A 17,525-nucleotide genomic window follows, 5' to 3' on the forward strand; every position below is an offset into this window, starting at 1 on the left:
TTCATTTTGGTATACTATATTAGCACAGCTGATCTAAATTCAGACAAAAAATTCAAAATCTGAGTAGAAAAAAGTTCTATTTTTTACTGTAAAACCCACAAACATGTTTAACGAATCATTTTCATAACTTGAAATGCAAATAGAAATTGTACATTTCTAAAAATTACGCACAAGTTTTGCAAACAACAAAGTTATATGATACTATTTACCTAAAAATGCAGCCAAGGCCTCAGGGGTTTTTTATATAACCATTTAAGTCTATTTACAGAACAATCAGGTGTTCTGCATCAAATAAGAAGCCACACAAATTATTTGTGCCAGTCCAAAAATGTAGTTTGTGTTCAGTATAAGACAGAGGAGAACACCACAGGCCTAAACCCTGCAGGTCTGACAGCAGGAGGTGCATCAGTCCAGTTTTCCACGTGGGAACAGCGTTTACACTGGAATCTGCCTTTGATGGCTTTTTTAGAGCAAATGTGAAATTCAGCAGTATAACTGACACACAATACAAGACAATAACTACACAACAAACTTATTATAGCGTCCAAACACGCTAAACGTCACTAATGTCTCACATATGAAAACACTCTCTCTGTGTCTTTCACTCGCCTGCTTTCTGTCGCGGGTGTCACTCCTAAAAACTTCCCCTTCTCCCTAAACAACTAAATATCACATGTTGCCATATCATTTTTTTGATTGGCTGACATGGTAAACTCTAACACCAATAGGGAAGGGGTGTTTTTCTTTTTTCACTCGCAAGCGGAGAGTGTTTGCTAGCGCTGTCTGTAGAAAATGCCGTTTTTACCGTTCTTCCCGCTGTAAACACCAGTTTTGTTCAGAAAAAAACATCGTGTGTATTTTTTATCATAACTCTGGTTTTACGTGGCCCATCGACACAATTCAAAAACTGGTATATAGTTTGAAGTCCGCACTTTCGACCCAAGGTGAAATGGAGACTCTGACTTACTGCATCTTGTAGCTGTGTCGTCTTAAATTGGTCATGTGATTTTTTATTTTTTATTTTTTATTTTTTGTCCCGTTTGGATCTATAGCCATCAGAATTGTTGTCTTAAGGCCAAGAAAGATGCCAAGCGGATTTATTTTATTAAGTGGATCATCATGGCCTTGCCATATTGGTCCATTTGATTGACCTTTATTATAATTATGAGTTTATTTTATTTTCAGTTGTTACAAACGGGACAGACATGACTGGGGGATAGGACAGGGGGAAAGAATGAAAGAGAGGGAGAGAAAGAAAACCAAAGGGGAGAAGAGACAGTGAGAAGGGGGGGAAGAGAGAAAAACAAACAAACAAACAAACAAAAAAAACAAAACACCTGGATCACCTGTATGGAGAGAAAAAAAAACAGAAGAGAAAGCAAACAACAAAGAGCAACATAATAAGAAAAAAAAAAGCACCATCACAATAAACTAGCTAGCAATAGATATCAATAATTACTAAATAATAAACGATATTGTGCAACACGCAAGATAGACAGCGCACAATGTGCTTTGAGGCAGCAGCCAAGAAAGCTGTAGTCCACGTCTGTGAATACCCGTGTGTACACCTGTGTGCATACCTGTGTGGATCAGCATGCTTGCATTCCAAAGGTTTCTCCATGTAATGATCTACTAGAGAGTGTGGCGAGCCACAGCCCTGTCCTCTATGGTATGAAGCAGGTATGGAGGAGATCAAAACTCCAGACATCCAGAGGCCCCCAGAGCACAAGAGACCAAGGAAGACTAACAGAGGGGCAGCCGCGCCACTGTTCTAGTAAGAGCTGAGGAGAGTCCCAGATGAGGGCTCATTCAGCAGCCGTGGAGCAGAAACCAGGGGGAGTTGCAGTGACGCGCCCGTGAGCTCCGCCGGCAGCCAGCTGTGCCTGAGTGACCGAGCCCCAGGCCGAGAGGCCGGGGGCACCCCACCTCCGAAATGGCCCGAGCGAGCCCCAATGGTCATGTGATTTTGACACGCCGGCGCGTCCGGCGACCCCAGAGGGTTAATTCTATATAGAACTTAATATTTTTTATGTATGAATGTGTGATTGTATTGTGCAATCACACACATGTGTGTTTCCTTCCATTGTTGCAGTTTCTGTATCATTGACCACAAAAGCACTTATAAATCCACCTTATACACATTTTTCAGATCGTCCCACAACACTTCATGTTGTTAACATCAGGCTACATCAGCTCACTTATTTTACATAAAATAGCTTTGATTTAAGCTATCAGAATAGAACAGAATCACCACTTTATTGTCATTCAGAACAGTTAGTGCACATCAGGATGAAATTGTGGTGCATTTACTCGTCATCAGACTGTAGAATATAAATAAATCAATAAAAATAAGTCTAACGGTTTCAAATATAAAAACGAGTCTTGGATAAACGTGTAACAATATAGGAAAAGAAATGTTATTAGGGTTATGAAATATTTTTATTGGCAAAGAAAAGCTGTGCAGAACCTTTAAAATATTGAACAGCAGAAAAGTGTCATCATTTCAGCCATGAAATGACACTGCTGTAAATATAGAGTCATGGGGGACAGTGGGGAGGGGGGAGGCAGTCAGGGTGGGTGGTTGGTGTGCTGATGGTTGGAGACTGAAACTATTGTAACATCTGGCTGTCCTGGTCCTGATGCTGCTAAACCTCTTTCCAGAGGGCAGCAGGTAGAACAGTGCATGGTGGGGGTGGGCGGAGTCTCTGATGATGTTATGGACTCTGCTGAGACAGCATCTGTGCTCGACTTCCTGGATGGATGGAGGAGAAGTCCTGGAAGGAAGCAGAAAGCTCAGACACTGCTGAGACTGTTTAACCAGTGCTGATGTGTTTGGTGACCAGTCTCACTTCTTAGTTATCTGTACCCCCAGAAAGTTGACCCTGCTGACTACCTCCACAGCTCTGTTGTCAGTGATTAGTGGTGAATGACTGGACTGTTTTGTCCTGAAGTTGATGATCAACTTCTTGGTCTTCTTGACATTCAGGATTGTTGCACCGGTCCTCTATAGGACAGATCTATGTTGTCCATAATGAGACCCACCACTGTTGTGTCATTTGCGTTCCTAATCATGTGATTAGAGGAAGATGTAGCGCTGCAGTCATGTGTCATCAGCGTGAACAGCAGAGGGGCTCAGTAAACAGCCCTGCTGGGAGCCAATGGAGAGACAGGTGGAGCTGAAGATGCTGTTAGCGTACGGCATACAGTGTACAGGAAAGTGTACAGTGACTCGACTGTACACTGTGTTTGTTTTTTCCTCCGAAACAATAAGTTCCGTTGGAGTAGCCTTTCAACACCTCTCTCTGTCTCTCGCTACCAAACAACTCGACCCAGACAACAAAGTAAAGCTAGTTTTCGGCTAAGAGTCCAACACAGAACCCGACGTATTAGCCAGAGGTCCCTTTACTATGGTTCAGAGCCGCGGACCCATTTCTTATACGCGCGGAATAGTTTTCTATATGAGATCGCTGCTAAAAGTGCAGCCTTACATGATGTCCGCCTACTGTTACTCATTTATAATAATTTTTAAAAATCTAGTTGGTGTTAGTAAGGCGATTAACCTTCAGTAATAGTAATAAATCACACAGCAATAGTACATTCATGTAGTTGTAAAATGCATGATAATATATTAAGTAATCCAAAGTATTCAGAATACTTTACTCTCATTGAGTAACGTAACTGAATACGTTACAAAATACATTTTGAGGCATGTATTCTGTAGTGGAATACATTTTAAAAGTAACTTTCCCAACACTGAACTTAAATCATAACAACAGTTGTAACATCTGAATATTACAAACTGCAAGACTGAATAAATATAAATATTTAGAATGTTATGTAAAATGAAAAATAAATAATTGTTCCTATTTATGTTTTTAATGCAGTTCTTATTGCGTTGGTGGCAGGTAATCCATTCTGTTAAACTAAAGTACAGCAAGCACAACTATTATGGCACAATATGGTCTTTGTGACAGAGAGGCTCATGCTTGACACATGGCAGTCTTGGGGACAGTCACTGAGGGACAGCATACAAGACGAGTGCCAGATCCAGATCTTTCCATCACTCAGCAAGAAGCCTTTGATTTTTGTTACTGTTACAGGAGGAGGAATTCTGGGGTCCTTTAACAGTGTGATGTGGTTTCCTCATCCTCACTCTCTCTCCTGGTAGAAAAGCAGGCTTCCATTCATGACGCTCAGCATCAGTGTAACGTTGCCTCTTCAGCTGATATTTCTTACAGTAGACAGAAGGCAAAGAGAGTCTGTCTAGTTAAGTATCTTTCTGCCATACATCAGTTCATAGGGAGAGAAGGAAGTGGTTGCATGCAGTGTTGTCCCATAAACTTGAAGCCTGCTTCCATGGCTGTGACGGCTGGATTGCTGTCTGGATGCAGGTGCAGAAGTCACGAAGAAACCATTCAATTGCTCCATTTGCAGCTGGGCAGTAGACAGATGTTCTGCTGTGAGAGTTGCCTGTATTATGGAGGAATGAGTCAGATGCTTCAGAGGTAAACTGTGTACTTTTGTCTGTTACATTAATGTTCTCTGAGTTGCTGTGACGACTAAAGACAGACGAGAGGAGCTGAACAACATCATTAGTAGTAGCAGAAGGTGAAAAGGCAAGCTGAGGCCATTTGGAGTAGTAGTCAGTCAATGCACCAGCAGAGAGCTCTTAATCTTTGTTTTGTGTTCACAATCCTTTGGTGACTTTCATGTGCTACTGCAATCAATGTAGGTCTCACTGTACATGGTGCAATGAGCCTCTGAGAACATAATTACTTAGAGTTGAGAGTTCATTATGGATTTTGTAGTAAGATGCAAGTGATTTGATTGCGGCAGACAAAACACTTTGTATTTGTGAGAGCAAAGCAAGCAGTTCAGGTCAAGTCGAACAGGCAGAATGAAAATCAGCAACTGGAAGTGACGACATGGCAGCAGAAATTTGAGCTACCATTTCAAGATCTGCATCCGAAGTGAGATGTGAAGAAACAGGCAGAAGCAGACGAGATAGACAGTCAGCTGCATGACTCAGAGAACCTGGGCGGTAAATAACAGCAGACCAGCGGGTGATACTCATTCTCGCCCTATGAATCCCTTTGGTGCTCAGCAGCATTGTCAGAGCTTGGTGGTCTGTCCTCGTGAAACATCAGCCTCACAAATATGTTCTCCTTTTCTCTGCAGTCCACACACAAGAAAGAGCTTCTTTTTCAACAGTAGAAAACGTTTGTTCTGTTGCAGACAGTTTGCAGGAAGTAAACGCCGCAGGTTTCTCTGTGCCATGTGGTGGAAATTTCTTTATTCTATGTATTGATCACATTTTTTAACCATATCACTTTAGTAACAGTTGTATCATTTTGTCACTTAGGTTAGCTTCACAAACGTGTCTTATGTTCTATCACATGTGTTCTACACACACACACACAGCGGCCGCGGCAGTAAGTCAGAGACGTTCAGGTTTGTGGGTGGTTAGATGATAGATAGATAGATAGATAGATAGATAGATAGATAGATAGATAGATAGATAGATAGATAGATAGATAGATAGATAGATAGATAGATAGATAGATAGATAGATAGATAGATAGATAGATCATCTGTGGAAGAAGGGAGGCAACAGCTCAGTGAAAAACAGTCGTAAATGTCTCTCCTTGAAGGGAAGGTGAGATGAGGCAACATGTAAGAGTTGTGGAACATCTTTGTGTCTGTGTGTATATAAGATGTGAGGGCGGCGGCCATCATCAGAGAGGACCCTGGTGTTTGTCTACAGCAGTGGTTCCCAAACTTGTTTTTGGTAGGCCCCCCTTTGTTTTACAAGAAAATTCTGCCTCGTTCGGAGGCATGAGAGTTGTTTTTCAGAGTTGTTTCACTTTATGCACACAGTCAATATCTGGGCAGCAGGGATGCAGGAAGCAGGTGATGTGTTTGTAGAGATCACAGAAGCAGTAGGAGCAGCAGGTAGAACAGTGTTGCCTAAAAGGGTGATGTTCAGCCTAACACAGGAATTATTTTCTTTGTGTATGTAACCGGTTGAAGATCAGGTGGTTTTAGTGGTGTATCGCTGAAGTGCTCTGTCCATGGACTTAGTTTGTTGAACTGCAAATTCCGTTTGTGTTGCCAGTGTAGCAGCTTTATCCAGAGTCAATCAGGTCTTTCTCCTAAATAAATAAATAAATCCTATATGTCATTTGTGCATAAGCGAAAAGCATAAAGTACTAAAACAACATTGTTTCTCTTTTAAAAACGGTGATGTTTCTTCATCCTGTCTGCAGCTGGAAAATAAACTCAAGGATGAGGAAAAGAGGGATGAAGAAACAAAGGAAAAAGTCAAAAAGGTACTTTTATGTTTTTACATTTAATTCTGACATTGATGCTGTTAATTTTTACCAACAAACACAAAACAGTTGTTTCGTTTTATAAATCAGATTTTATAAATGTTATATTTTGTGTGTGAGTGTGTTTAAGTAAAATCTGCTTTTATTTTTGGAGACACTACATTCAAAATCAAATATATCCTTTGGGCCTTTATTTATTTAAATTATTTAGATAATTCAAATAAAACATTTAAATAAATAAATTGTTACTTATTTATATGAACCAACTTATATTTTCATAATTCAGCTCTTATTTAAAGCTTTAATGACTCTGGTTGTGTTTCATTATTGTGTCTTAAACATGAACATTTCTTCCTTCTGCTCTTTCTTCATGTAACATTTCACATGAATGCTGAAACCATCAATCAGCTCCAGCAGGAGAAACAAGCAGCAGAGAAACTGAAGAATCAGTTCAAGTCCAAATGTCACGAGGTTTGTTCTTCCATTGTAAATATTTTAATATGCTGACAAAATTCTTTTTATCTCTGTATTGTAAAGAGTTATGAAGGAAACTTTAGATATAATTTTGTTTATTTGACACCAAATGTTCTAATTAATTCAAATTCTCTTATTTCTATATAGAACTTAATTTATTAACTTTTTATGAATGAATGTGTGATTGCATTGTGTAATCACACACATGTGTTTTGCCTTCCATTGTTGCAGTTGCAGAGTAAGGAAGGAAAATTATTTTGTTTATTTGTTGTCTGTTAAAGTATTTCTATACATAAACATGTTGCTCACAGTGTGAAACTTCAGTAATTTTGTCACTTTTATCAACAAAGCGCTGCAGAAACATCAACATCTGTCTGTCTTTATTTCTGACAGATCATCATATCTGAGAGGAAGAAGGATGAATTCATTCAGAAGCTGATGGAAACATTTCCTACACTGGACTCAGAGGTCAGTGAAAGCATCTCTCAGCACACAGAGGTAAACATGGACACATGTGATGCTGTCATCCTCCCAATGATCACAGACCTGTGCACTTATATTCCTGCAGTTTTGTCCAGCAGCAGTTTCTGTATCATTAACCAAACACGACTTTGAAATCCTACCACTGCAAGATTGTTGACATTATCCCACAACACCTAATGTTGTTAACATCATGCTACATCAGCTCCCTTATATTTACATCATACAGCTTTAATGTGACTGTTTGTGTTTCATTATTGTGTCTTAAACATGAACATTTTTTCCTTGTGCTCTTTCTTCATGTAACATTTCAGCTGCAGTCAGAGAAGATTACTGAAAACATCAAACAGCAGCTCCAGCAAGTGAAAGACAGAGTAGAGAAACTGAAGAATCAGTTGGAGAAGAATTCTCCTGAGGTTTGTCTTTCAGTTGTAAACATTCAAAATGTGCTGACTCGACTCTCTTCATGAATATAATGCACATCAATATTTACTCACCAAATCTGAAGGTCTGAAATATAAAAAAGAATCCAGGATGTATCCAAGTAAGAATATGTGCTGGATCTCAGGGTCTCATTGTCCTAACCCTCCCCACTCAGTTTAAGATCTGCATGTTGAGGCAGTCTACAGCCAAACATCAGTCACAGCAGAAATTTCTCTGCACAGAGATTTTTTGTATGTTGTGGAAAAAATAAATCAAAGTGATTTTCTGAGATTTTTTAAAAGAAAGTTGAAACCTTTGCAAAGGGATCAATACAGCATGAACAGGGTTCTTACAAGCAGTGACAAAGAAGCAAAATAATAACATCTCCTTTGAGACCGCTCTCTTTCCCAACGTGTAACATGCCAATGTTTTGTCACGTCCTGAGGCAAAAGGTTCTACAACAAACCTTCAGTGTCCCTATGATACGCTCCTGGTGGTAAGACACGATCCAGCTGTTTATTCCAGGCCTAACTCGAACCACAGCCTTAATCGTGTCAGACAGTGTTTTTCAAAGCGATGAAAAAGTAAAATAAATGTACATGTGTAGATTCATTCCACACGGTTCTCATGTTTCCAAACGTGTAACACACAGACATGTTGGGTGGGCGAAAGCGCAACATACGGACGATTTGTCACAGTGTCGATATGTTGCGCTTTGGGATAAGAACATGTTGCTCCTTTATGGCCATCGTGTGGATACAGTCTTTATCTGTTCAGTTGTAGGAAGCAGGATGTAGAACCTTCACTCATTCTTTGTTTAACAAACTTTAGCCACATACCAAAAGCACAATGAGGGTAAAAGAGGATGAAACACTGTAAAACCTGCTCCACAGTAAAGTAGGAAGTTTTATTTTTGTATTATTTATTTTTTTAAACTGAGGGCATTTTGTGCTGTTGAAATTTGAAGTTATTACTGATTAAATATTGACCTTATCACACACCTGATCAAATAGCACTGCGTGAAAGTGAGATTTAAAGCTTCTGTTTATTGTTACGTTTGATGTGATTAACTGTGTGTGAAGAGACAAAGACAGGAGTGAGAATATTGCACATGTTCATTACATTAAAGATGCAGCTGGAACCAGATATTTACAGTATGTCTGTGAAGGTTCTCAGTCATCCAGGTCATCGTAGTCAAAGGAGCTTGCAAAGAAAAGTGTCTGGACTTCTTTAAGTTGCTTGAAGACGTTTCACCTCTCATCCGAGAAGCTTCTTCAGTTCTAAGGTCAAATGGTGGAGAGTCCCAGATATAAACCTAGTGGGAGTGACCCCCCCACAGAGGGACAAAAGGACCCCCTGATGATCCTCTAATCGCCTGAGCCAAGGTGTGAAATTGGGTGTGGGACCCAATCAGCCAGAGTTTCGGGTGAGTTCATTGTGAAACCTGGCCCCACCTTGTCATGCGAATTCCTGAGGTCAGATGGCCCAGGATATTTACAGACACTTCAGAAAAAAAACATTTTTCTTTACTGTCAAACATCAAATCAGAGTAAACTTTTTTGTTAACATATATTTTGTGTTTGTGAAATGTCCGAATAGAGAAAGATATTTGTTGTGGGTTTTTTATTACTTTCATCAGAGTCAGAAGCATACATGCACATCTTAGTATTTAGTAGAATTACTGTCAAACTGTTTCACTTCAGCCAAACGTTTCAGATTTCCTTCCACAAACTTTCTCAATAGTTTTCTGGAATCTGGGCTCACTGAGAGACAGAACTGGTGTAACTGGGCTGGGTTTGTAGGCCTTCTTGCTGTCACTCACCTTTTCAGTGCTGCCCACAAATTCTCTGTGGGACTGAGATCAGAGCTTTGTGATGGCCACTCCTACACACTGACTTTGTTGTCTTTAAAACACTTTGTAACTAATTTGGAGGTTTGTTTGGGGTCATTGTCCATTCGGAAGACCAGTTTACATCCAAGGTTCAACGTTGTGGCTGATGTCTTCAGATGTTGCCTAAGCGTGTACTGTTTACGTTCCATCTATTTTGTGAAATGCATCAGTCCCTTCTGCAGCAAAACAGCTCCACAACATGATGCTGTCGCCTCCACACTTCACAGTTGGGATGTTGTTCTGAGGCTTCAAAGCTTCCTCCTTTTTCCTCAAATATACAGTTTATCATTACAGTTCAGTTTTTGTTTGGTCAGACCTCAGGACATGTCCCCAAAGATTAAGATTTTTGTCCCCATGTTGCAAACTGTAGTCTGACTTTTTTATGATGGTTTTCAAGTATGTCTTTTTCCTCCAAGAGTGACCTTTCAGCTCGTGGTACAGGACTCACTCAGTGACGCTGTTTTTCTAGTGTCAGTCAGCATCTTCACAAGGTCTTTTCCTGATGTCCTGGGTTTGTTTTGCACATTTCACACAAAAATGTTCCTCTTTTGGACTCAGAATCTGTCTCCTACACGAGCAGTATGACAGTTGTACGTTCCCATGTTTTTATACTTGTGTATTATTGTCTGAACTGATGAACGTAGGACCTTCAGTTATCTGGAAATTGCACCAATCAAATTGAGTAAGAGGACACAATAGTTAAAACATGTTGCTCACAGTGTGAAGCTTCAATAATTTTGTCACTTTTATCAACAAAGTGCTGCAGAAACATCAACATCTGTTTTTCTTTATTTCTGACAGATGTTCAAATCTGAGATGGAGCTGGATAAATTCATTCAGAAGGTCCTGCAGATATTTCCTACACTGAACTCAAAGGTCAGTGAAAGCATCTCTCAGCACACAGAGGTAAACATGGACACATGTGATGCTGTCATCCTCCCAATGATCACAGACCTGTGCACTTATACTCCTGCAGTTTTGTCCAGCAGCAGCTTCTGTATCATTAACCAAACACAACTTTGAAATCCTACCACTGCAAGATTGTTGACATTATCCCACAACACTTAATGTTGTTAACATCATGCTACATCAGCTTCCTTATATTTACATCATACAGCTTTAATGTGACTCTGGTTGTTTCATTATTGTGTAAAAAAAGCTCCAGGATGTGAAACAAGCAGCAGAGAACCTGAAGGCTGAGCTGGAGTCCAGAAGTCGTGAGGTTTGTGTTTCCATAAACATTATGAATTTGTTGACTGAATTTGTAGAATTAAAGCGCACACCAGTATTTTTCTACAATATGTGTAGAAAAAAAATTCTAGGCTATATTTATTTAAGAACATTAAAAAGTCTCTCTGCATATTATTAGTGAGTTATTATTAGCATATGACAAAGATTCTATGATATGCATATTATCACAGAATCTTTGGATCTTTGAGTTTAAACGTGTTGAGACAGTTTACAACCAGAAAACTGTTTCTGATAGAATGAAGAGTCGACTGATATATGAAATATTCCTTTATTGGGGGAGAAAATCAGACCATGTCATAACTGCTTTAAGTCACACAGAATAGATATCAGAGCCTTACACACAGTCGTAAATTCCCACAGTGTGCACTATGTGCTTCGAATATTGTGTGTAGGTTTTGTTTCATACAGATCACCACAAAACATGTTGCTCACAGTGTGAAGCTTCAATAATTTTGTCACTTTTATAAACTAAGCACTGCAGAAACATCAACATCTGTTTTTCTTTCTGACAGATGATCAAATCTGAGAGGGAGAAGGATGAAATCGTTACGAAGCTGATGAAAACATTTCCTACACTGGAAACAAAGGTCAGTGGAAGCATCGCTCAGTAAGTAAAAATAACACGATTCTAGTTCATCTAAACCTAAATCTATGTTAACTGGAAGTAGAGTTTAGTCAACAGTCCACAACTGATTCTCTTCATAGCTGGATCACCCAGATTAAACTACTTGGTGTTACTATAAATCACCACCTCATGGTCTCAGCATAGAGACTCTGTCATTAAGAAAATGAGACAGGCCATAGCTGTGGTTAGGAAATGCTCCGTCTAAATAAGATGTTATTAATGCACGATCGAATAGATAATAAACATTTTTAGCTTCCAGTACAAACTAAATTACATTTTGGCTTCTTTTTATTTATAAAGAAAGCAACACTGTTAAACACAACACATGTTTTCTCTGCTCAGCTGCAGTATTGTATGAAATACACAATCATGCTACACGGTGTGTAACAAACTGCAATTTAGTAATTCCTTGATCCAAAAGCAATTTTTAAAAAAAATCGTTATATTGAGAGCATATTTTAAGAGGAATAAACTGCTTTAAGAGGAATAAACTGCCTTAGAGAACTAGCTACTATTCCTAATTTAAAAAAAATAAAAATCTATTTACACAGTTTTTGATTATTGTAAATATTGTAAGAGGGTTTTTGATTTTTATGCATTGTGCACGAAGACCAGCAATCACTGTTGTGGAAGCTAATGGGGTTCCTTATATATAAGTAATAAATAAATAAAATAAAAGAAAATGTTGTTAACATCATGCTACATTTCACCTGCAGTGGAAGAAGAACACTGATATCATCAAACAGCTCGTGCAGGTGAAACAAAAAGCAGAAGACCTGAAGAAGCAGCTGCAGCGCCAAACTCATGAGGTTTGTCTTTCCATTTTTCTATAACTGAATAGAATAAAAGTGCACATCAGTACTTACTCACCAGCAGACTTTACAGTATAAACGAAAAATAAACAAATCTAAATCTAAGGGTCTAAATATATCATCCATACATGATATTGAGGCAGTCTACAACCAAACCTCAGTCAATGTCATGGTAAATTTTCTGTGGGAGGCAGAGTTGTGGACTCTCAGGCAAAACTGTGCTGGAAATAGTTTTATTGCTAAATTCTCAGAAAACAGTGACGTGAACATGAACTGGGAACTAACTCTTTGAAATACTACTACTGAAACTTTCTAAACAGACAAGACACACAGCTAGACCGAGCTCACAACACCAAATAGACGGAGACACAGACATCATATACACAAGAGGACATCAGGGCAGAGAGGAGACACCCGGGGAACACAGCTGGACATGATGCACACAGGACAGGAGACTGAAATAAAACAGGAAACACGAGAAACACACACTGAGACACACTGAGTGCAAATGAGACGGAGAGACGTGACTGGGGACCAGAAAGGCAAATAAGCATGGAGACAAGACTGAGACACAAATAACAAACAGAACTAGACACGAGAGGACGGGGAACACAGAGGGAGGGATTATTCTAACCTAAACACCTTATAGCATAAAATAAATGAAACCAACATAGAATATTCAAACATTATAAAGTCCAGAGACCTGGAACCACTGTGTCACTGACTCAGGACCATGACAGTCAAAGCAGAAACTTCACTTCTGGTGTTTGTGATCATGCAGAGGATCAGCTGTGTTTCAGCTTCTCATTAAACTAAAGCTGCTGCTTCACTTTACATACATGATTTGTTGGCTTTGTGTGATGGTGCTGCTGTCGTAGGCTGATGGAGAGGAGCAGACTCACTGCTGTGTAAAAGGATCGTTCCTGATCTGATTGTCATTCACATGTTAGAAGCAACAACTTTCAGTTTTCCAGTTTAGATTTCAATCTGGAAAGTCTCCTGTTGGTCTCAGTAGAGAACATTTCTTCCTTCTGCTCTTTCTTCATGTAACATTTCACCTGCAGTGGACGGAGAAAACTGAAACCATCCATCAGCTCCAGCAGTTGAAACAAGCAGCAGAGACCCTGAAGATTCAGCTGGAGTCCAAAAATCAGCAGGTTTGTCTTTTCATCATACATATTCTGAATTTGCTGACTCAGCTCTGATGAATTATTATGAATAAAATAATAGTCCAAATCAGTATTTACACACTAACAGACTATTTAGATAAATAAATAAATGAATAAATAAATACAACTAAATGTAAAGGTGTAAAATATATTTTAAATACGAATTTAGAAGCTACACATGCTGCTGTTGATCTCAGTAAATAAACAGTCACCTTCCTCCCTATTCAGGGATTTTTAGATGTTGATGAAAGAGGATGAAACAATCAACTCTTCAGTAAAGTAGAAAAATGTTTTTCCAATGAAATCAGAGTGTTTTCTAACTTTTCTAACTGATTACAGTTCATGAGCTGAAGCACCAACCCTCAGCAGTTTTGGTTGAGTTTAGTTTTTATGAGTTTGTGACTTTACATAATTTAGATTCTTTACATTTTATCATTTATTTATTTCTATAGCACATTTCATTACAACAGCAATGTTGATCAAAGTGATTTACAAAAATACAAAATAACTGGTAAAATAACTTATAATATTAGTACCAAACATCAAATACCAAAAAACTCTCATACTCTATTAAAAGCCAGTGAATACAAATGTATTTTAAGATAAGATTTAAAAGATTGACAGTAGGAGTCTGTCTGATGTGTAGGCGTCGATTATTCCACAGTTTAGGAGCTACGACCCCAAACGCTCAATAACCTCTGTGAACCAGCTTTGACCTTTGTGTGGCTAAAAGCAAAAGATCATTTAATCTAAGAGACCTAGAAGGTGGTCAGATAAATACCTGGGAGCCTGTCCCTTCAGGGCTTTGTAAGTTAACAATAAAATTTTAAAATGAATTCTGAAGTGAAGGCAAGCACCGGGGAAATATGGGAAGTCGTTTAGATCGTGTTAGAAGACGAGCTGCAGCATCTGGACCAACTGCAGCTGGTCTCCAGCTAGGATGTAATAAAAGCATGGATCATCCTTTCAAAGTTTTTAAAAGATAAAAATGATTTCACCTCAGTTTAAAAAAAGGCCGCTGTAAGTTAACGTTGTAAGTTAACAATAAAATGTTCAAATAAATTCTGAAGTGAACAGTGTGCCAGTGAAGAGAGGCAAGCACCGAGGAAATGTGTAGTTCGTGTCAGAAGATGAGCTGCGGCATGTTGGACCAACTGCAGTCTTACAAAGCAGCTCTGGTCAACTCCAACATATAAGGAGTTACAATAGTAAAGCTGGGGTGTAATAAAAGCATGGATCGCCTGTTCAAAGTTTGTAAAAGATAAAAATTATTTCAGAGACAGATATAAGGTTGGAAAAAGACCGCTGGGCTAATCTGTTTTTTCAAATGCAAACTTTCTGTCAATTATAACCCCCACATTTTTGGCATGCAATTTTATAAAAGGTTCAATACTGTGCAGGTTAACAAGAGACGTGCTGGGATTGCAACTTGGTCCAAAAGTTATCACTTTGGTTTTGTTCTTATTAAAGTTAGAAGACATCCAGGCTTTAACTTCACCAAGACACTGAAGTAAGGGTTCAGGTAGGGCAGAACAGTTTCTGTTCAGTTGAAGACAGATCTGAGTATCATTGGCATATGAATGGAAACAATATTATATTTTCCAAAAAATTAGACCTGGAAGCAGCATAAAAATAGATAATAAAATTGGCCACCACAAGTAAGGGGAGCTGAGGAAGAGATAAAATCTCCAAAGCTCACAGAGAAAGTCCTGTCAGACAGGTAAGACCTGAACCACTCTGATGGAAGGACCTTGATGCTGCAATGCTCCAATCATGAGATGGAGATGCTGTGGTCAACAGTATCAAAGGCAGTGGTCAGATCCAAAAGCAAAAACAGAGCTGAGTCTCCTGAGTCAGTGGTTAATAAAAGATAATTAATAAGAACTTTTAAAATTGTAGTTTCAGTGCTGTGAAGAGGATTTAAACCAGACTGAAACCTCTCAAGAGCACATCGTCCATTTACAAAAGATTGCAGCTGAACAAATACAATCTTTCCCAAAATTCTTCATAGGAAAGGAAGCTTTGAAATAGGCCTGAAATTTGCGAGGACAGAGGAATGGAGATTAGGTTTTTTAAGTACAGGCTTTACAACAGCTTGTTTAAAACAGGCTGGCACAACAACTGTTAAAAATCCTTAAAAAAAAGAAAAAAAGAAAAGACATTAAAATTAAGATATTCAGTCTGAAGGTAAAGGTTCCATAAAACAGATGGACTCACCTGCCAGGCTTCGGTCACAAAGATTAGATGCAGTTCCTGATTAGTGAAGAAGTCCTTAAGAATGAAAGTTTTATTTGTTAGCGATCGAGCACTAACAAGACTTATCCTTCAATTCAATTCAATTTTATTTATATAGCGCCAAATCACAACAAAAGTCGTCTCAAGGCGCTTTATATTGTACAGTAGATACAGAGAAAAACCCAACAATCATATGATCCCTATGAGCAAGCACTTTGGCGACAGTGGGAAGGAAAAACTCCCTTTTAACAGGAAGAAACCTCCGGCAGAGGCTGTACACACTGACGCAATCTTGGTTTCTCTTAGACAAAGTAGAGAAATTTTATTCTATACAGTGTGTATCATTTAAAAAATAGAAAACCACCAATCAGACTGAGTACGGTTGGAAACATGTTACTCACAGTGTGAAGCTTCAATAATTTTGTTACTTTTATAAACAAAATGCTGCAGAAACATACATACATATGTCTGTCTTTTTTTCTGACAGATGATCAAATCTGAGAGGGAGAAGGATGAATTCATTCAGAAGTTAATGGCAATATTTCCTGCACTGGACTCAAAGGTCAGTGAAAGCATCTCTCAGCACACAGAGGTAAACATGGACACATGTGATGCTGTCGTCCTCACAATGATCACAGACCTGTGCACTTATATTCCTGCAGTTTTGTCCAGCAGCAGCTTCTGTATCATTAACCAAACACAACTTTGAAATCCTACCACTGCAAGATTGTTTACGTCATCCCACAACACTTAATGTTGTTAACATCATGCTACATCAGCTCTCTTATATTTACATCATACAGCTTTAATGTGACTCTGGTTGTGTTATCATGATTGTGTTTTAAACATGAACATTCCTTCCTTCTGCTCTTTCTTCATGTAACATTTCACCTGCAGTGGAAGGAGAATACTGAAATCATCAATCAGCTCCAGGAGGTGAAAGAAACAGCAGAGAAACTGAAGCAGCTGGAGAAAAAAAATCAGGAGGTTTGTGTTTCCATTATAAACATTTTGAATTTACTGACCCAACTCTCTGTATGAATAGAGTAATTGCGCACATCAATATTTACTCACCATCAGACTGTACATTATAAATGAATCAATAAATCAAAATCTTAGCATCTAAATTATTTTAAAAAATCCCAGATATAATTAATTTAGCTTAAAAATTAAAAATTAAGCTTTTTAATTTAGCTTTTGCTTAACGTTTATTTATTTTATGCTTATTTATCCTGTTATTCTATTTATATTATTAATTTAGGTTTTACCTAATATTTATTGATTTTATTCTTATTCATTTTTTATCTTCTTACTTTTCTTATATTTATATTGTATCCCATTCTTAATTATTTTATCTTTTTATAAAAGATGTATGTATCCATGATCGTTTATGTTAATGAGAGTGTGGGGAGTGAGTTGGAGGGCGAGGTGGGGTGGGCTGCCTTTAACCATGTAAAGCACTTTGTATGAAAAGTGCTTTATAAATAAAGATTGACTGATTGATACATGTAAGAATGTAAGAAAAAACAGTGTGCATTCATATTCCCAAAAGGTTGATTCTGTTCATCTGGACGTAGCGTTTTCAGTGGGAGAAACGTTTGTCACTCATCCAAGTAACTTCTTCGTCAGCTTCAGCTGACTGCAGGTTTCCCCAACCTTATGAACAGTAGATTTATATAATCAATTAAAAAAATCAGCAGAACTGATGTGTTGTGGGAATTATATAATTTTTATATCATGTTTATTCTTCGATATCCTTTTTATTTAAGCATTTATTCAATTTATTAAACACACGTGTGGGAAGATACGCAGCACTACATTGTCAACACAGATGTC

At 38.4% G+C, this 17,525-nt stretch overlaps 1 protein-coding gene across 1 annotated transcript in view; it reads left to right on the top strand.

Annotated features, from left to right (window-relative positions):
• Positions 1 to 16,730, top strand: part of LOC113028266 (CAP-Gly domain-containing linker protein 1-like) — a 129,423-nt gene extending 112,693 nt beyond the window's left edge. Inside the window, exons 16-22 of the mRNA XM_026178389.1 lie at positions 6,267 to 6,329; positions 6,738 to 6,800; positions 11,361 to 11,435; positions 12,190 to 12,282; positions 13,350 to 13,442; positions 16,177 to 16,251; positions 16,587 to 16,730. Coding sequence (XP_026034174.1) covers positions 6,267 to 6,329; positions 6,738 to 6,800; positions 11,361 to 11,435; positions 12,190 to 12,282; positions 13,350 to 13,442; positions 16,177 to 16,251; positions 16,587 to 16,730 — 606 coding nt within the window. The remainder of the gene's footprint in view (positions 1 to 6,266; positions 6,330 to 6,737; positions 6,801 to 11,360; positions 11,436 to 12,189; positions 12,283 to 13,349; positions 13,443 to 16,176; positions 16,252 to 16,586) is intronic.
• The last annotated feature ends 795 nt before the right edge of the window (positions 16,731 to 17,525 follow it).

The sequence above is a fragment of the Astatotilapia calliptera genome, chromosome 2 (genome assembly GCF_900246225.1).
Source record: "Astatotilapia calliptera chromosome 2, fAstCal1.2, whole genome shotgun sequence".
Classification (NCBI taxonomy): Eukaryota; Metazoa; Chordata; class Actinopteri; order Cichliformes; family Cichlidae; genus Astatotilapia; species Astatotilapia calliptera.